This window comes from Alosa sapidissima, chromosome 3 (genome assembly GCF_018492685.1).
Source record: "Alosa sapidissima isolate fAloSap1 chromosome 3, fAloSap1.pri, whole genome shotgun sequence".
Taxonomy (NCBI): domain Eukaryota; kingdom Metazoa; phylum Chordata; class Actinopteri; order Clupeiformes; family Clupeidae; genus Alosa; species Alosa sapidissima.
In genome coordinates, this window is record NC_055959.1 from 10612620 (window position 1) to 10632877 (window position 20258).

The following is a 20258-nucleotide window of genomic DNA, read 5'->3' on the forward strand; positions in this document are numbered from 1 at the left end:
TCCCTCCCTTCCTCTTTTCCTTTCATCTCACAACCATAAGCACTCATTGTGGGGTTGGTCTCTCTCTCTCTCTCTCTCTCTCTCTCTCTCTCTCTCTCTCTCTCTCTCTCTCTCTCTCTCTCTCTCTCTCTCTCTCTCTCTCTCTCTCTCTCTCTCTCTCTCTCTCTCTCTCTCTCTCTCTCTCTCTCTCTCCTCTCTCTCTCTCTCTCTCTCTCTCTCTCTGTGTGTGTGTGTGTGAATATTGAGCTGTCACATCTGTTTTAGCCCCAGTATTCTTTATAGCGCTTTTGAACACTGTTGCTGAACACATCAAATGGTTTCATCACTATTACGGCTCCGCTGTGTCCCCCCCCTGCAGCAGGCCCCCGAGGAGGAGCTGTGTAACCTGCTGACCAACATCGTGTTCTCGGTGCTGTGGAGCGGAGCCGAGGGGCCGGAGGACGCCGTGTGGAGGGAGAGAGGCCAGGTCTTCTCCGTCCTCACCAAGCTCGGCAGCTCCTGCCAGCTGGTCCGTCCACCCGACGACATCAAACGCAGGTGAGGTGACCCGCACAGATAGAGAGAGTTACATATACAAGCATACACAGTTACATGTACAAGCACATACACAAACAGACACACACACACACACACACACACACACACACAGAGGCAGACGTATGTATACAAAATGAGTAGAGGCCTACTTAACATTAAGCGTAACACTTAACAGTGTGTGTGTGTGTGTGTGTGTGTAGTCTGCTGGAGATGATGCTGGAGTCGTCTCTGTCGGACCTGCGCGATGCTGCCGGCGTGACTCCACCTCACCACCCTAACCTGCTGCGCCTCTTGCGCCTGCTCCAAGACTTCCTGTTCTCTGAGGGCACTGACAATCACAACCTGTGGAGTGAGAAGGTGAGTCTCCTGCCGCCACCCAGCGCAGCGCCACCCACGGTCACGTGACCATCCCATAACTCTCTCACAGTTAAGGAAAAATGTCTTGAGTGTCCTGTACAGCTTTAGTCGAAGGTGATACAAACTTGTCAGTTGATTCAAAACTGTCAGTTAAAAAAATATAATTTCCCCTTTTAACATCAAATGGATGGCCTGGTTATTGAATGAGTATTAGGTATGTGACACTTTGAGCAAATATACTTGACTTATCTGGATGATCCTTCAAGTGGAGGGTTCTTCGTCACAAGACAGAAACTACTAGACTCAACCTTATCTTAGAATTCTCCAGGATTCTTGTTACCTTGAAAAGATTTGTAGAGCAGGACAGCTTTATGTTTAGGACTGTAAGGAGGAATCTTTATGTGGACTTCCTTAAGAAAATTTGTCCACCTTTTATTAAAAGGACTTTAGTCATTGTCATGATGAACTTCATGCTTCTAATCGAGTGGGTTCAGTGTGTGTGTGTGTGTGTGTGTGTGTGTGTGTGTGTGTGTGTGTGTGTGTGTGTGTGTTTATTTATGTTACAACAGTTCAACAGTTCCTGTTTGGTCGAAATATAGTGATGTCCAATAGAGAAGTGGTGTTTTCAATAGAGAGGGTATATCTCTGAGAACACCCTGTTGCACTGAACATGAAGAGCTAGAACTGATTTGGGAATAGCGGAGAGAGGCAGGGCCTGAGAGGTCCAACTGGGTGTGACTGAACTCGGGGGGGAATGTGTGAGGGTTGATACATTTCCTGTCATTGTTGGAGTATACTGGGAGTGCCTGGGTGCCTGTGTGTGTGTGTGTGTGTGTGTGTGTGTGTGTGTGTGTGTGTGTGTGTGTGTGTGTGTGTGTGTGTGTGTGTGTGTGTGTGTGTGTGTGTGTGTTACAAGTTTGTAGGTGGGTGTTGTATTGTTTTCAGTTTGTATGTGGGTAGATTGGGATGTTGTTTGTCCGGACTGGAATGTCAAGTGTCTTTCAGATTTCTGAAAGCATTGTGCGTGTATTCATTTGTTTGTGTGTATTCATTTGTTTGTGTGTGTATCTGTGTTCGTGTGTGTGTGTGCGTGTGCATGTGTACGGGCATGTGCACGCTCTTTGTGTGTGTGTGTGTGTGTGTGTGTGTGTGTGTGTGTGTGTGTGTGTAGATATTTGAGGGCATGGTGAACCTGCTGGACAGGCTGCAGGCATGGCATCCTCCTCCTGCGTCCCCCTCTGGCCCAGAGCTCAGAGAGATGGCCCACATCGGCCTGCGCATCATCACAGGATACATCCAGCAACAGCACCCACAGGTACAGTCTCTCTCTCTCTCTCTCTCTCTCTCACTCACTCACTCACTCACACACACACACACACACACACACACACACACACACACACACACACACATTTTAACCATTTATTTATGTCCACATGAAGAAAATGGTACACACACATATATACACACACACACACACATTTTAACCATTTATTTATGTCCACATGAAGAAAATGGTACACACACACACACACACACACACACACACACGCATTGGACTTATTCCATTTGGTTCTCGCCATTGATGTGCTACACAGATGAGGGCACTGCACACACACAATATATCTGCACACACCTTGTTTTGTCTAGTAGATCTCTAGTGTGTCTCTAAGTCTGAGGAGAAGTCGAAGCCTGTTTGTAGATGACTAATCCATCTGACAGATAAAAACCAATGTGATTAAACACTACATCTCCCAGCATCCCCCATGACCCGGGCATTTCAGAACATCTGTTTGGAAATACCAGGCCAAATATGGCCCCATCCTCCACATACAGATATTTTAGAAGAAGTATAGTTAGAACACTCTGCCAGGGGGAGTAGAAGTAGAACTCGCACACACTCACTCAGAAACCAAATATTTTGACTTGCACTTAAGAAGCATTTGACTTCGTTCAAAATATTGTCTTTAGATGGCCTTTCCCAATAAAAAAAAAAATACAGTTTAGAGTTTCCCAAAGTGCCTTCTGGTATGGCAATCACAGTATTGTTTTACCATCCTCAATCATTTACAGAACTAGTGTGTAGATTTCAATGACACAAAATAAGACCTTCCCTGTGAGAACCTGAAGTATTTAATGGTGGTTGTGCACCACAGGAACTAGTTGTTCTTCCTGTCAAGAGCGACGTGACGTCATTCTAGGTCACGTCTGAGCAGGAGCACTTCAGCACCGTCATGTGGTCGTCATCTTAAACCTGCTGTCGTGTGGCACGGACACACTTGTCTCTCTCTCTCTCTCTCTCTCTCTCTCTCTCTATATATATATATATATATATATATATATATATATATATATATATATATATATATGTATATATATATATATATATATATGTATATAATATGTATATGATTCTCATCTTCTCATAATATGTATATTATATATGATTCTCAGTCTCTCTCTGTAGGTGTGTGTGTGGAGGTTTTAAAAAGTGTTCAATTGGCATTCAAAGCATCTAGGTGAAAGAAGTGTTCTTCAGTTCTTTGTCTGTAATGTCCATCAGTGTCTTTTTGACATTGCTCCTAACCAGTGTAGTCCCACTGTGGCTTCTCTCTGCCAGTCCTTTAGTCCTTCAGTCTTTTGTCCTGTGGCCTAATTTTGCAGTGGCAGCCTGGGGTTTATGGGTTCAGTTGTTTCAACCTCCTAGAACTGGCCATAGAGGACATATTTTGGTAGTCCTCTTAGAAAGCTATGTTTTTCAAGTTATCTGTTTCTAGTTTGTAGTTTTCTGCCTTTGTCTTATTCTTCAAAGTCAGTGTTTTCAAAGTGTCATTATCAATCACAGATACAGTTGTCAATCTGTCTCTCTCTCTCACACACACACACACACTCACACACACTCTCTCTCTCTCCCACTCTGTCTCTCTCTCTCTTTCTGTGTCTCTCTCTCTTCCACTCAGTCTCTCTCTCTCTCTCTCTCGCCATCTCTCTCTCCCACTCTGTCTCTCACTGTCTTTTTGTGTCTCTCTGTAGGTGTGTGTGATGGCCTGTGTGAAGCTGCACAGTCTCCTGCAGACAGTCTTGTGTTTGAGTTGGGAGGAGGTCTGCTTCCTGTTGGGCCGCTTGGGCGCCCCCCTGTGGCCAGCTGAAGGCACAGCAGCCGACGCCAGCGGACGCGAGGAGACTTTTAACCAGCTGGTGCCAATTGTGCGGACGCTGCTGGACCAGCACGCTGACCCGGTGAACCTGCAGAGGCTGCTGCCCTCTCTGCCCCCCACCAACGGCAGTGCCACCTTCGCCCAAGATCTGAGGGTCTACTGCAACACGCTAGAGTGGCAGGACTTCTACCACCACCATGTCAGTGTCAACACACACACACACACACACACACACACACACACATGAATACACACAAATACACACACAGGCACATGCAAACATACACAAGTGTCATACACGTTTATATATTTGTTCTCACTAGATACAAACATTATTTAGATTTATATGCACAGAAACATAAATACATAATATATACATCAATACACAATACATACACTTATAAGCATGTGGTCTCAAGTACAGAATACATGTAACAACATGTATGCCCTTCTATGGAAACTAGTGTATACTTATAGACAGATGTGAAGAAGCACACACAAACACATCCATGCACACCGAGCCTATGTCCTTGCCCTCCCACACTGAGCCTATGTCCTTGCCCTCCCACACTGAGTTCTTTTCCAACTAGCGGTCAGACTCTCTGTGTGCTCTGTCTCTCAGCACCCCCCTGATTAAAAGGGTGTAGAGATCTCTACTCGCTTGCTCTCCTTTTACACTTAAGGGAAGGCTTTAAGATCAAAGCTTCATGATCAGAGACTCAGAGACCAGCGACCAGCACAGAAGACACGCGCGCACACACACACAAGCAGAGAGAGAGAATTTTGAGATGTATTCCCATTCCTTACTATAACTGAGCTGGCAGAATGAAATGAAACAAGGCATTTCATCCCCAGCACCTGCAGTGTGTTTGCTATGACAGCAACCCATAATAAATCTGCTGTGTTTGGATCTCTGTGTCTACACAAATCACGCTTTACATTAGCAGGCTATGAGGTTTGCCAACAAAATACAGCTCGCACTGGTTATGTTTAATGAAGGAAGAAGAGAGTGTGTGTGTGTGTGTGTGTGTGTGTGTGTGTGTGTGTGTGTGTGTGTGTGTGTGTGCTTATTCAAGCCCTGATCTCATCTGTTCAGGTGGAGGTGACCATGGAGCAGTACGAGGTGGACACATTCAGCAAGAGCCACGACCTCATGTCCAACTTCTGGAACTCCTGCTTCGACGACCTGATGAACACCGCTCAGATCCGAGACAAGGAGCGCGCCGACAGCAAGGCCAAGTTCCAGGTGCTTCATCCTCACTCATGCTGCTTCTCGTCAGCATTACACTCCTTCCCAGTGCAGGGCTTTCTCATGTCTGACAGTTAAAGCAGGGATTTAGAAAAGCTGAAATGGATCCAATACAGAGAGCTCTTAGAGCTCAACTCCTCAAACCTTTTGAGATGGCAAGAGTGAGGAATAGAGAGAGAAAGAGAGAGGGGGGGGGTAGGAAAGGTGTCACTTGGAATATGTATATTTGCTTGTGCTCTGTATGTGGGTGAATGCATGTTTCTCCGTTATGACTAGGCAGACAGTAATGAGAATACATTCTCGGGTATTAATACGAAAGCTTTTCTGGGAATGTTGTGAAGTGTGGTGTGATATGAGTGGTGAGCCCTCTGTGACCTAAGCACTGTGTGTGTGTGCGTGTGTGTGTGTGTGTGTGTGTGTGTGTGTATCTGGCTTGCTGGCTGGCTGGCTGGCTGCAGGAGGTGATCGTGGACCCATACCTGAAGCGTGTGAAGGTGGAGAATGGCCGCTACCACGTCAGCCAGAAGCAGAGCGTCAGCCAGCAGACGGTGGTGGCCAAGCATTGGAAGGCCCTGCAGAGGCTCCTTACCCACGAGAGGGCCGCCTGGGCACTCAGGTGCTGCTGCTCTCCTGCCTTTGTATACGTCTTTGGATATAACTCTGTCTATGTCTGTGTTCTGCTCCTGATATTAACCTTATCTGTGTCTTAATTCATTCTTGTCACAGTCACTAAATAAATTCAATAATTTAACAATCTGTTGTTATAGATATATTGTGGTGTTGGACCACTGCAAAAAATGACAGTCTTTCACAGCTAATAGCACAAAGTTGCAAACAATGTAGCACAATAGTTTTTATTATGTACACAAGGCAGCCTTGGTTTGTCATTGGATTTATGGTCAATATACTACGCTTGTACAGATTTATTTCTAAAGTCCAAATGATTTTGCTACTGGACAGCTATTTACCACAAGTTTCCCCCACAGAAACCAGCCAGAGGTGAAGTGGACGTTGTCCAATGCAGAGACCTACTCCAAGATGCGCCTCAAACTGGTGCCCAACTATAACTACGACTCTCACAGTGAAGCGGCTGCACTCAGGGATAATATGGGTACAGATGCACACACACATACACACACACACACACACACACACACACACACACACACACACACACACACACAAATGGACAAGATGCAATGTGCATAATCTATATGAATACACTATAAGAGGGTATACATGCTTTGTTGTAAAATAAAATTATATACAATATATGATTATGCAGACAAAAGTGCCTTGGCCTCTGTGTTTGTGTAGTTCTGTTGTTACTATGGAATCCTCCTGTCCTGTGTTGTCCTATTATATACCATATGGCCTATTATATGTTGTAACTGTATTGTGATATGGGATGTGATTGATGGTTGTGATGTCCAGGAGCGGACAGCCCTCGCAGCAGCTCCGACACCCTCCCCCTGGCCGTGGCCAAGGAGGCCAAAGTGAGCGACATGGAGGACGATCAGCTGGGCGATGAAGACATGTTCTTACTCAACCAGTGAGTCCTCCCACTGCAACTACACTACAAGGGTTTCACCCTTTGGAGAAGCTAGTATGAGAAACTGCTGGCTATGTTGATGGTGTCTATAGATTTGTCTTTTTTTAAACGTCTTTCTTCTCTGTTGTTCTTCTTCATGTCTTTTTCTTTCTTCTTCTACGTCTTTGTTCTTCCATCCCCTTCCTCTCGTTTTCTTCCTCTTCCCTTGTTCTTCTTCACCTGGCAGGCCGGAGGGAGAGGAGGAGAGCCAGAAGGAGAAGCTGGTGCTGTCCGAGGACTGTGAGCTCATCACCAACATCTCCGAGGTGCCAGGACGTCTGGAGGTCACCACACACCACCTGTACTTTTACGATGGCAGCAGTGAGAAGGAGGAGACTGAGGAGGGTAAGAGAGAGAGAGAGAGGAAAGGAGGGGAGGGATAATACGCAAAACTATTTTGGTTTATATACCGGTAGAATAAAAACATATTGTGTATGATTATTAATTAATATGATGCATCTGGTGTATGTAAAGATTTTAGATTTTGTGTAAAAAGAAAATTCCAATCAATTTGGAGTCTTATTGTGTGTGTGGTTCAGTATAGGGTTTGACGTGTGTGTGTGTGTGTGTGTGTGTGTGTGTGTGTGTGTGGTTCAGGTATTGGGTTTGACGTGTGTGTGTGTGTGTGTGTGTATGGTTCAGGTATTGGGTTTGATGTGTATGTGTGTGTATCAGGTATTGGGTTTGACGTGTGTGTATCAGGTATTGGGTTTGACGTGTGTGTGTGTGTGTATCAGGTATTGGGTTTGACGTGTGTGTGTGTGTGTATCAGGTATTGGGTTTGACCTGAAGCGACCCCTCAGTCAGCTGCGGGAGGTCCACCTGAGGAGGTATAACCTGCGCAGATCTGCCCTCGAGCTCTTCTTCATTGACCAGTCCCATTACTTCATCAACTTCAGGAAGAAGGTCAGTCAAGCCACTGTCTAGCACTAAGCAAACACACATTTTCTCACACACACACACACACACACACACACACACACACACACACACACACACACACACACACACACACACACACACACACACACAAACAAACAAACAGATCAAAGCGATGATTGTTTTTTTTTATTTCTACAGGTGCGAAACAAGGTGTACTCTAGGATCCTGGGGCTTCGGCCTCCCAATCTTTTCTACTTTGGCTCTCGCTCGCCCCAGGAACTCCTCAAAGCCTCCAACCTCACACAGGTACACGCACGCACGCACGCACGCACGCACGCACGTGCACACACACACATGCACGCACACACCTTGTCCCATCTACCTTGCCCCATCACTATCTGCCTTGTGTCCTGCAGAAATGGGTTCACAGAGAGATCTCCAACTTTGAGTATCTCATGCAGCTCAACACCATAGCCGGCCGCACCTACAATGACCTCTCCCAGTACCCAGTGGTGAGTCTGTCTTTCACTGCCCTGCTGGTGGCATGTCTGTTAGGTGCAGTGCATGGGCATTAGCATGACTGGATGTTTATTAAGCTGTGTGTGTGTGTGTATAATATAATTAGCATGACTGGATGTTTATTAAGCTGTGTGTGTGTGTGTGTGTGTATATTATAATTCTGTATTTCAGACCCAGGGGGATCCATATCACAGTAAAAAAACACACAGGGTAAAAATACAAAAATAACATATAAAAATAATAATGTGTGTGTGTGTGTGTGTGTGTGTGTGTGGATGTGAACAGTTTCCTTGGGTCCTGTGTGATTACACATCTCCGGTGTTGGACCTGGATGACCCTGCTGTGTTCCGTGACCTTTCCAAACCCATTGGGGTCGTGAACCCACGGCATGCACAGAACGTCAAAGAGAAGTATGGCTTGAGCTTGTGTCCAAAGTTGTGTTCATTGATATGTGTCGAACTGTCATCTGTACTTAGGTCATGATCCATACTATCCACCAAGTTCAGTGCTGTGGCTACTTGTGTTGAGTGACTTACTCGACTTGATATTTCTGATCATGACGACGTCTGAGTTGATTTGTACAAAGTACGTGTGAACCATTGAACTGAAGTGTTTTATATATTTGATCTTTTTCTACTACTTCCAAAGATATGAGAGCTTTGAGGATCCCACCGGTGCGATCGACAAGTTCCACTATGGCACACACTACTCCAACGCCGCAGGAGTCATGCACTACATGATCCGGATGGAGCCCTTCACCGGACTGCACATCCAGCTGCAGAGTGGCAGGTCTGTGGAGCCTCCGCACCAGGCTGAGCCCACGGCTTCTACCCATAGCTGCATGCCAGTCCGGACAACCCTAACTAAAACTGTCTTTGGCTAAAGGAGAAAACATCACTGACATTTTTATTTTGGGTGGAACTCCGTGGTTTGGATATCCTATAATGTGTGTGTGTGTGTGTGTGTGTGTGTGTGTGTGTGTGTGTGTGTGTGTGTGTGTGTGTGTGTGTGTGTGTGTGTGTGTGTGTGTGTGTGTGTGTGTGTGTGTGTGTGTGTGTGTGTGTAGGTTTGACTGTGCAGACAGGCAGTTCCACTCGGTTGCTGCAGCGTGGCAGGCCCGGATGGAGAGCCCGGTGGACGTGAAGGAGCTCATTCCAGAGTTCTTCTACTTCCCAGAGTTCCTGGAGAACATGAACGGTACCAGAGTCTTATGCCATTTACTCCTCAGCCGCCTCGCAATATGTGTAGAATTGGGATAATACTGATGTTGTTTGTGTGTCTGTGTCTGTGTGTGTGCGTGCTTGCGTATCCAGGTTTTGATCTGGGCTGCCTGCAGATGTCTCAGGAGCCAGTGGCTGACGTAGTGCTGCCTCACTGGGCCTCCTCTCGAGAGGACTTCATCAGGAAACACCGACAAGCTCTGGTGAGCTCTCTCTCTCTCTCTCTCTCTCTCTCTCTCTCTCTCTCTCTCTCTCTCTCTCTCTCGCACACACACACACGCACACACAGACACACACACTCCACCAATTCCCTGTTAAAGGGCCTTGGGTGGTTCTCACCCGTTTGTATGTGTCCCAGGAAAGTGAGCATGTGTCTGCCCACCTGCATGAGTGGATTGACCTGATCTTTGGCTACAAGCAGCGAGGAGAAGAGGCAGTGAATGCTCTCAATGTGTTCTACTACTGCACTTATGAAGGTATGCAGAATTGGTACATAGTGTGTGTGTGTGTGTGTATATATGTGTGTGTGTGTGTGAGAGAGAGAGAGAGAAAGAGTGAGAGTGTGTGGTTTCAAGGTAGTGAATGTGTAGTTATATACAGTGAGTATGACATAATTTTATGCTCTATGAAAATCTCCACTGGGCTTTTATGTCACAGGGGCGGTGGATTTGGATGCTATAGCCAATGAGACCGAGCGGAAAGCTCTAGAAGGCATCATTAGTAACTTCGGTCAGACTCCTTGTCAGCTGCTCAAGGTCAGTTCTGATTTTCTCTTCTCCTCAAAGACAGTAGTGGAGCCGCTCCAGTCTCGTCCAGTGTCCGGCTCTAGTTTCTGTCTGTCCCATGTGCTTCTATCTGGCCATTGGCTGGTGGCTCTGCATGTATCGGTTGATCTGAGTAGAGCCACTCTGATTGGTAGCTAAGCCTTCTGATGGTGCCACCCACCCCTCTGTCTGTGTTTTCATCTGTTTTAGTCTTTGAATATTTCACATTTTTCTGTGATTGTCTCTTAAAGTGATGATGATACATGGGCCAACTTTTTAGGGAATGTTGCTGGGCAACCACAAAACTGGTTTTGACAGGATGATCATAAATATTTGCCTAGTGATGATTAGTTTTCCAGAAGAATAATTGGGTCAATGGGAATGTGCTGGAACAACTGCCCAGCAACGCAACTCAAAAAGCTGCCTTGTGTGTCATCGGTCTCACTGTTTGTCTGTCTCCAAAATGCATTTTGTTGTCCATCAGTTTGTGGCTTTGCCATTCTGATGTGTGTGTCTCTTCTTTGTGAGAGCCGCCCCTCTGTCTGTCTGTGTCTCGTCCGTCTCCCTGTGACCCCTGGGTCTCTTGCTGTGTGTCCATCGTCCATCATGGCTCTGAACTCTGTCTGATCTCGGCCAGTCTGACCGCGTCTGTTTCCCCAGGAGCCTCACCCTCCCCGCATGTCTGCACAGAGTGCCTCTCGGCGGCTGGCCCGCTTGGACACTCTCCCCCCCCACCTATTTGAGCAGCTGGACAAGCTCCGGCCTTTCGTGGAGGTAGGCCTGACCATCTGCCCCTTTGCCCTTTAATGCTCCCTGATGTGCTCCATGAAATAGAAACATAATGGTCTACATGTTATTGTGACTTTTGATGAAGAGCGTGAGACTTTTGATGAAGAGCGCGAGACTTTTGATGAAGAGCGCGAGACTTTTGATGAAGAGCGTGAGGCTCGAAACGTTACTTCTAGTGTTACTTTAAATAAACAAGTAAAGGGGAGCTAGTGTGCGTACATGTCTAGACAGCCAGGCTGCATCGGGTGTGCAATTGAAGCGCTCCATTTGCGGAGTGTAAAAAATAGTTTTAGAGGACTGGTGTAGTTATTTTCAAATGTGTGCGCCGCTAGCATGTCTGGTGTAGCCAGTTCCATTGATTATAGTGGATGCTAATTGCTGTAGCATACGCTCTGGGAACGGAACTTGTCAGTCCTGTGCCTGGTGTAGTCTGTCTGGTAGTGTCCTCAGAGCTCCCTGTATGTGTTCTGTGAACTAGAGAAGGTGTTGTGTGTAGTGTTGCCATGACGACCATTATCATTCACAGGTGGTGAGTGATGGACTGCCTCTAGCGCAAGCTGTGGTGCCCCGCAATCAGACCAGATCCTTCATTATACAGGGATCAGATGTGCTGGTGAGACACAGACACACACACACACAGACACACACACACACACACACATACACACACATACATAAAAACAGTCATGTCCACACCACAATGTAACGTCCTTGTCCTTTTCCTGTGCAGGTGTCAGTTAGTGCCAACGGTCTGATTGGGACGCACAGCTGGCTGCCCTATGATAAAAGCATAGCTAACTACTTCACCTTCACAAAGGACCCCACTGTGTCCAACCCCAAGTGAGTGTCACACACACATACACACACATTCTTTCACACACACACACACACACACACACACACACATTCTTTCACACACACACACACACACATTCTTTCACACACACACATTTGAGTCATACCTTACTCATCACCCCCATTTTTGATGTCCATTGCGTCACCACATGCCAGGGAAGAGATGCCTTTAATTAGGGGTGTGTGTGTGTGTGTGTGTGTGTGTGTGTGTGTGTGTGTGTGTGTGTGTGTGTGTGTGTGTGTGTGTGTGTGTGTGTGTGTGTGTGTGTGTTTTAAGAGCGGGTCATGTCCATGTGTAATTAAGTTGTATGGAGCCCTGAGAAAACAGCCAGAACAGGAGTGCTTTGAAGTGCAGGGAGGGGAGAGCGGCTTTGAGCTGCTGAGAGTGGAGGTCTGCGCTGTCCACTACGCTGTCGCCATTAGCACAGACAGACAGCTGCAGGCTGGGACAGTTGCTGTGCTGAAGAAAACTAATAGTCCAGACAGCTGGCACAATCAAAGGACCAACCTTTCTCCATCTCTACACACACACACACACACACACACACACACACACAAAATTAGCCGCTTTTCTCCTCTTTCATCCTTGGCCTCTGAACATGCCCATCCCAGTCTAACACGGCCTTGGTGAGAGGTTCTGAGAAGTTGTAATGTTTGACGCTCTCTCTCTGTGTGTGTGTGTGTGTGTGTGTGTGTCTTAGGACCCAGAGATTCCTGAGCGGGCCCTTCTCCCCGGGCGTGGACATTGGGCCGAAGGTGCTGGTGGTGTCCAACGACGGACGCCTGCTGTTCAGCGGAGGCCACTGGGACTGCAGCCTCAGGGTGACCATGCTGGGCAAGGGCAAGCTGGTGGGCAGGATCTGCCGGCACATCGGTGAGGGCACAGAGCAGGCCTGTGGGACTGATGCCTGTGTGAAAATGAATACTAAAAATCATCATGTTATATAATGTAGAATGCTTTGAGCAAACATATCAGCATTAAACAAATATGTTTATATAGGATTGTATTTGTGGCACATGAACTGGTAAATCAGAAAGATCTAAACTTGTGCGTGTGCGTTTGCGCGTGTGTGTGTCCGTGCATGTGTTTTACAGACATTGTCACATGTCTGGCTTTGGACCTCTGTGGAATCTACCTCATCTCTGGCTCCCGGGATTGCTCTTGCATCATCTGGCAGGTGCAGCAGCAGGTCTGTTCACACCGTCCGAATCAGACATGATTCCCACACAGTAGATCCCAGTAGATCCTAGTAGATCCCAGTAGATCTGATTCTTTACATGTGCGTTGTGGCTGATGAGAGGCTTGTGTTCCCTACTTTGCCTCCACAGGGCGGCCTCTCCACTGGACTCTCCCCGAAGCCTGTGCAGGTGCTCTCCGGACACGACCAGGAGGTCACCTGCGTGGCCATCAGCACCGAGCTGGACATGGCCATCTCGGGGTCAAAGGTCAGAGGGCAGCAGTAGCACTGACACTTATACTAACTGGTACTGAAGCATTAGGTCCTTCAGGGGAACTGCTTAAAGACAACTTAGAGGAAATATGCAGTGGAAGAACAAAGACCTGAAGTTGCAGTTCTAGTTTTTCAAACAAGATGGAGCAATGAAAGGCATATGCAGTAGACTGAAGAGGAGAACTAGTAAAAACAGACAGAGTAATAGAGATTTTGAACAGACATGAAGTTTGTGTCCTCCTCCTCATCCTCCTCTTCCTCTGCCCCACTGCAGGACGGCACTCTGATTGTGCACAGCGTCCGGAGGGGCCAGTTCCTGCGCTCTCTGCGTCCGGCTTGCGAGGGCGGCCTCTCCTCTCGCATCACTGAGCTGGCTGTGGGCATGGAGGGGCACCTGGTGGCACACGCCGTAGTGGAGGGCAGGCACTCTGGAAAGGTACCACAACCCAGGGGCAGCCCTCGACCCTCTCTGTTATACGAATGGATGATATGAAATGAATTCGGTAAGACTTTGGGGAGAGAGAGGAAGTCATTTGTGATAAGAAATGTTCTTGTGCGACTCCCCAGGAGACGTCCTCCATCCACGTGTACTCTGTGAACGGGCGGCAGCTGGCCTCTGTCTCTCTGGAGGAGCAGGTGTCGGCACTGTACCTGGGGCTGGAGCACGTCATTCTGGGCACCACCCTGGGCAATCTCCACATCCGAGACCTCCACAAGTACGACACCTTAGCACCAATACACAAGTCTGCCCAAAGCATAATTCACAACTATCACAAGACCACTTAAGCCTGGACATTGGTCCGTTTCCACACCCTCTCTCGTAGAAAGCTTGATCCTTAATGTCCCTCATGCCAGGACATGCCTTCTCAAATTCCAACTTAATTTTGATGGAATGATGCTGTTTTAGAGAAACTCAGTTTTGCTCAGTTTTCGGTGACCTTGAAAAAACCGAGTTCTATGTTTAAAATTGCCGGAATTCTCCTTTAATGACTGTAAATGTGTGTGTGCCTTGTTCAGCCTGAAGCTGTCGGTGTCGCCGCTTCCGTTGAAGGTGCCCATCCGCAGCGTGTCGGTGACTAAGGAGAACAGCCACGTGCTGGTTGGGCTGGAGGACGGCAAGCTCATCGTAGTGGGTGCTGGCAAACCAGAGGAGGTGAGTGAACTCTTTCCCTCTCTCTCTCTCCCTCTCCCTCCATCTCCCTCTCCTTCCTTTTCCTGCTCCCCCTCTCTCTCTTTCTCTCCCTCCCACTTCCCCTCTCCCTTACCCTCTCTCTCTCTTCTCTCTCCCTCCCTCTCCCTCCTTTTCATGCTCCCTTTCTCTCTCCCACTTCCCCTCTCTCTTTTTTCTTCTTTCTTACTCTGTCTCTCTCCATACCTCTCCCTCTCTCTCTCTTTCTCTGTCTTTCTCTTTCTCCCTACCTCTCTCTCTTTCTCTTTGTCTTTCTCTTTCTTCCCCTCTCTCTCTTTCTCTTTCTCCCTCCCTCTCTCTCTCTCTCTCTCTCTGCCTCTCTTCTCTCCCTCCCTCCCCAGACACAGTGGTGTAAACACAACACACATCATAATGAGCATGTTGATAAACAGGGGCACATGGGCAGACATGCTGGGGGGCTGCTCATTGGTCCATTCAAAGCTGTGTTCAGTCCATGTGTAGTGTCTTGCCTTGTTTGTATAAAGGATATGTCCAAACACTGTGGACTTGATGTACTAGGAGAATAGTGCATGCAAAACATGGCATCGTATGTACGAACAGACCACACGAGTGAAATTGCATTTTGCAGGGTAAAGGACCGCTATCAGGCAAGCTTTCTTACTCATGCATATGCATTTGTGGGAAGTTTTGAGGGAAAAGTGGGAGTATCATGCAATAGCAGCGGTGTTCAGAGCAATTGATTAAGTATTCTGGCACACGTCTGTGTTTTGTGGTGAAACATTAACACATTTTAAAAGCAGTTGCAATCCAGATTGCAGTCAAATGCACAACTCCGATATAATATGGGAGGGAATGCAATGCACCGACAGCAGTCTGTAGAAAAACATCTCTGAATTCCTGTAGCATAGCAGCTCTTTTCTGCTTCAATTTCGGAGGGGGGGTTTCCTACCCGAAACTAGAAAGTTGCTAGTTTGGTAAGCGCCTACAGAGGGCCGCTCAGACATTGGCAGAAGTGCCGTTCGTCATGTTATGAGGTTATGTGCCATAAACAAATATTTTGGAAACGTTATGTTAAGGTCAAAAAACTGCCAAGGGTGCCTTTAACGGTTTAGGTTTGCATCATCATGTCATCCACTTCCCTTTGTACGTCTGCCCCTGTGTGTTGTTAGAATGGTTCAATACGTATTTAAGTGCCGTTTTTAACAGACGCTCAACAATATGAATTTTGCATGCTGGCCATGATTACAGTGTATTAAAGTTAGCAACCCTCCCTAACACACACTCTCTCTCTCTCTCTCTCTCTCTCTCTCTCTCCATCTCTCTCTCCATCTCTCTCTCTCTCACCACCACACCTCATCAGGTGCGCTCGGGGCAGTTCTCCCGTCGGCTGTGGGGCTCCACGCGCCGCATCTCTCAGGTGTCCTCAGGGGAGACGGAGTACAACCCCACCGAGGCCAACGCAGCTAAGTGAGAGGGACACGGCAGGGTAGAACACACAGGGCAGGGACACGCTGACCACTACCACCACCACCACTACCACCACCGTGCCTTCAGCCCCCGATGCTGCAGACAGGGCCAGCGGTCGTGAGGGGACCGGGGTCAGGAGAGCCATGAGGACTGTCTCAGGACCTGACCACTGCACCTCTGGACTTCACTGCCGGGGAGAGAGAACCCCTCCTCCCACCACCACCACCACTGTTTTTATATGAGTGAGCTGAGTGAGGGTAAAGGGAACCGAAGCAATTATATTCCAAAGATGCACTTTTTAAATGAAACTCTTTTCCAAAATAGGTGTTTTATGTGGTAGTTATTAATTTGAAAAGAGGCCGTTCCAAAGATTTTAGTTTTTCTCCAGCAGACTCTTCACTTCTGCTGTAGTATTGGTGTGTGTCTGACATTTGGTGAAAGTAAGGGATCTTAAATTCCGTGCATTTGAATGTGTTTTCTGTTTCCTGTGGAGGGGCCTCTGCTGTAGTACCCCAGTACACCACAAGAGGGACACATTAACACAGGAGGCTACCTGGGTTTGCTGTGTGAGCTCAGAGCTGCAAAGTAATAATGATTGTGAACGCGTGTTCATTGGTTTCTGTCGTTTTTTTTACTGAAAGTGCAAGATACTGTTATCAATTGCTGCGTGAGATTCTTTGATGCCTTAAATGTAGAGAAAGAGAATGGTCATGTGTGTGTATCAGTTTAATGGGTTTTCATGCTACTGAGATTATGTTGTATTTATCACTCTTCTTGCTTTTCACACTTTAGTCCACCCATTACTAAGCTTCCACACTAAGCACTGACACACACGCACACGCACACACACGCGCACACACACACACACACACACACACACACACACACACACACACTTAAGCCAAATAATGCCAGTTTTTTACTGTTTATAGCCACGCAAACTAACCAGATTTTACACACTGCAGATAAATCAATGAGTTGTGCTCTCTCTCTCTCTCTCTCTCTCTCTCTCTCTCTCTCTCTCTCTCACACACACACACACTCCTCCTGCCTCTTTTACTCCTGTATCGATGAAGTGCCTTTGTTCTTGTGTTTATTGTTTTTTGTTCACAGTATAATGTGGGCAGTAGAATTCTTGTTTGTTCAATCACTAATGCCACTTTTTCACTTTGCATTTAAAGCCATTCCCGACTAAATCATGAATATCACCGATCAGTTCTAGTAATTCCATAAGACATATTTTTCATATAGAGGCTTTTAACTGCCTGTCTATGAGGGTTAACTTAGATTCTACATCCAGGTTTATGTTTGCTTGTCTAGACAATCTGGAGGTTTTTCCCTGAGAAGTGGAGATAAACTGGATTAAAAGAAGACACTCTGAGTGCACTTTATGTAAACAAAAACATCACACAAACCTCTTTAAGTGTGGGACTAATTATATGTGTGTGTGTGTTTTAAACCAAACTCACCAAATTCAGAACGAGGTTAAAATATTATCTGCTGAGTAAATACGGATAGTTTAGCTAAATGTCTGCACAACACAACTGGCAAGCTCACACAAGTCCATGTCAGGTTGGAGTGAGACTGTATGGGCTGGTTTGGCTAAAGCATGCTTGTGAGGAAGTGGCATGAATGCTCTGCCCCACTACCAAGCTGGTTGAACACTGCTGTAACCATTACTGTACTGATGCTGAAGGCTGCAGATATTTTTTTTCCCCTTGAGCACTGAAATGCTTTGAAGCTGTTTTTATCCTGAGCGAGTGTGAAACAGATGTGTGTGTGTGTGTGTCTAAGCACACATTTGTGTGTATGTGTGTGTGTGTGTGTGTGTGTGTGTGTGCCTGCCTGTGTGTATATATATTTGCTTTTGTGTGTGTGTGTGTGTGTGCGTGTGTGTGTGTGTGTGTGCGCGTGTGTGCGCCACTTGGAGTAAAGGAACACTGGAATGTACTTCCTGTGAAGTGCCTGTGCAGCCAGCGAGCCGTCTGCTTGAATGAGCTGCCACAGCAGGACAGACACATGTTCCCTTCACTCACACAAAAGCCCCGCCATTGTGCCGCACCTCCACTCTCTCCAAGGCTTTGCCATCATGCTAAAGGGAACTGTTTTGGGTGAATGCAATAACGGCCTGAAGCCATGTCTCTCACAGATGTCCTTATGTGTTTTTAGTCTATCTTTTCAAATCTTCTCCAATGCCATATCGGCCCATGGTTTTCTCGTGGCACACGTATCATTGTTCATCCTTCCAGATGACTTGCTGTAATATTTGTCAATCTTGTTGCTTTATGTCTGTGAATGTAAGTCTATGATCAAATTTTACTTTAAGATTCCAGTGAATATACTGTGTCGCCTGCTGAATTAAAATGGTGTTTTGCTGAGCATGTGCAGACCTGACTTTATTGAAGTCAATAAATGTGTAGAAATGTGACCCAGATCCTGTTGTTGTACTCTGCAATGATACATTAGGGCATCAGAGACCTTTTATGTCTGTCTCTGTGTTGTGGTTATTTGTGTGTCTGTGTGTGTGTGTGTGTCTTTGTGTGTGTGATTCAGCCGTGTTTTGGCACTGTCTAAACACGGAAATACCTCATCATTATGGTAAGCAACACCAGAATGCTATGTAAGGACATTGCACATTCGCTGTCTAATCTTTTCCTGTGCGTGATTTAGCGATAAATGTTTATTGTCGTCACAGTAAGATACTTTTGTTGACGTTATAACTCTGTTGCAAAGAGTCAGAATCAGTTATTCTGATGAATGATGCATCTCATGCTTGTCCCTCTCCACCTCTCCTGCACTCTGTGTGAGTTTAAAAGGTCACAGTTACTCCACATTTTATTTAAAAGAGCAGACTCCTTTGATCCCTCAGAGGGCCGAATATCCTGTTACCCCTGCCCCCGTCCTCATAAACACCCCGAGGGGGGCAATTCAGGCGGGCAGTACAGAGGACGAGACGAGGAGGAGAGCGTGCTGCAGGAGGTGGGGGTGGGGACCGGGGGTAACTGAACTCTGTCACAGAATCCTCTTACTGTTGGGGGGGGGATTGACACCTCGTCTTGGATAATAACAAGCATCTCCTGCTTGGTTCTACATACAGTAACCTTCCTCCTGTTGTTTGATATATCCCTGTCAACCACAACCCTCCTGTCCCACAACAACCCTCTAACTGCCACCCAAACAATCAGAACCCTCAACCCCCAACCCCCTAGACGACTTTTTTTTGTGACTGTACTGCTGTGTTCTCTGGGTCCACTGCTGCTTGCTGAGCGGGGATGCCAACATTTCCTGCATTCACACTGCCATGGCATGTGCCAAGACACAAACACATACAAGCTCAACACACCCAAACAGATGCTGCAACAAGGAAACATGAGTCTGGTAAAACATTGATCATTATTTGTCTCCTGAAATCTGCAGGCCTACCTGCTCAAATCAGTTCATCACTCTGGGTCCCTGCAGACACATGTACTTGCAGATTGACACATGCATGTTTGAATCATATCTGATTTATGCATTATACAAATTAGATGTGTTGGTTTGTGTATAATTTCATTTCAGCGCTTAGGTGAAGCTGTGTGATCATGTGTCATCACCCCTCAGTACATATCAGTAACCAAGGGTTACAGAAAGACATGTCTCTTAACCTGAACATACTAGGCCACAAAACGCACCGACTTTCTTATCATCTCCCTTGAATAGACTGTCCTAATTTATTATAGGCCTATCTGCAGAAATTAGACAAATCAAGTACTAGGCTACTTTTATGTTAGAAGGTGGGATCTTCAAGAGCTTTGGTGCTTGTTATGATGCACCCTCTCATTAGTATGGGCCGCTGACTACTCCTTGGAGAGAACCTACACAGGCCTTAGCAACAGGAATTCTCTCTCTTGATGCACTGACGAGTCGATAAAACTACAGACCAATCCTATTGTCACGGTTTTCTTTCAGGTCGGATCAGACCGCAGGTGGTCAACTGAGATTTGGGAAGTGTGCTACTCCACTGTTTTCAAACTGCTCAGAGGCAAGGGCAGGAATTCCCTTCCATTGCATTAAAACTTACTTGCTGTGGCTGTTGATAACAATTATTATTACTATTATTATTATTATTTACAATATTATTATTATTACTAATAATGATAACAATAATGATGATGATAATAATACTTATATTGTTGTTGTTTTTATTGTTGTCATTATTATTACTTCATAGTAACCTTGTCTGAATTGTTTAGCAGTTGTAGGGGCCCATTGGCTCCAAGAATTCTCTTG

General features: G+C 46.5%; 1 protein-coding gene across 4 annotated transcripts in view; it reads left to right on the forward strand.

The window, feature by feature from the left end:
* nbeal2 (neurobeachin-like 2) overlaps positions 1-18367 on the forward strand; it is a 52923-nt gene extending 34556 nt beyond the window's left edge. For 3 of the 4 annotated variants that reach the window (XM_042085868.1, XM_042085872.1, XM_042085871.1), the window contains 28 exons: positions 359-537; positions 738-894; positions 2066-2209; positions 3928-4251; positions 5149-5298; positions 5760-5917; positions 6288-6412; positions 6736-6853; positions 7080-7237; positions 7665-7798; positions 7973-8080; positions 8191-8286; positions 8579-8703; positions 8942-9082; positions 9360-9490; positions 9607-9716; positions 9872-9989; positions 10171-10268; positions 10938-11051; positions 11593-11679; positions 11797-11906; positions 12623-12795; positions 13017-13111; positions 13251-13367; positions 13647-13808; positions 13940-14088; positions 14390-14525; positions 15883-18367. In XM_042085868.1, coding sequence (XP_041941802.1) covers positions 359-537; positions 738-894; positions 2066-2209; positions 3928-4251; positions 5149-5298; positions 5760-5917; positions 6288-6412; positions 6736-6853; positions 7080-7237; positions 7665-7798; positions 7973-8080; positions 8191-8286; positions 8579-8703; positions 8942-9082; positions 9360-9490; positions 9607-9716; positions 9872-9989; positions 10171-10268; positions 10938-11051; positions 11593-11679; positions 11797-11906; positions 12623-12795; positions 13017-13111; positions 13251-13367; positions 13647-13808; positions 13940-14088; positions 14390-14525; positions 15883-15993 — 3828 coding nt within the window. In that variant the 3' untranslated portion in view covers positions 15994-18367. The remainder of the gene's footprint in view (positions 1-358; positions 538-737; positions 895-2065; positions 2210-3927; positions 4252-5148; positions 5299-5759; positions 5918-6287; positions 6413-6735; positions 6854-7079; positions 7238-7664; positions 7799-7972; positions 8081-8190; positions 8287-8578; positions 8704-8941; positions 9083-9359; positions 9491-9606; positions 9717-9871; positions 9990-10170; positions 10269-10937; positions 11052-11592; positions 11680-11796; positions 11907-12622; positions 12796-13016; positions 13112-13250; positions 13368-13646; positions 13809-13939; positions 14089-14389; positions 14526-15882) is intronic. The other variant, XM_042085870.1, reaches the window with a different exon arrangement.
* The last annotated feature ends 1891 nt before the right edge of the window (positions 18368-20258 follow it).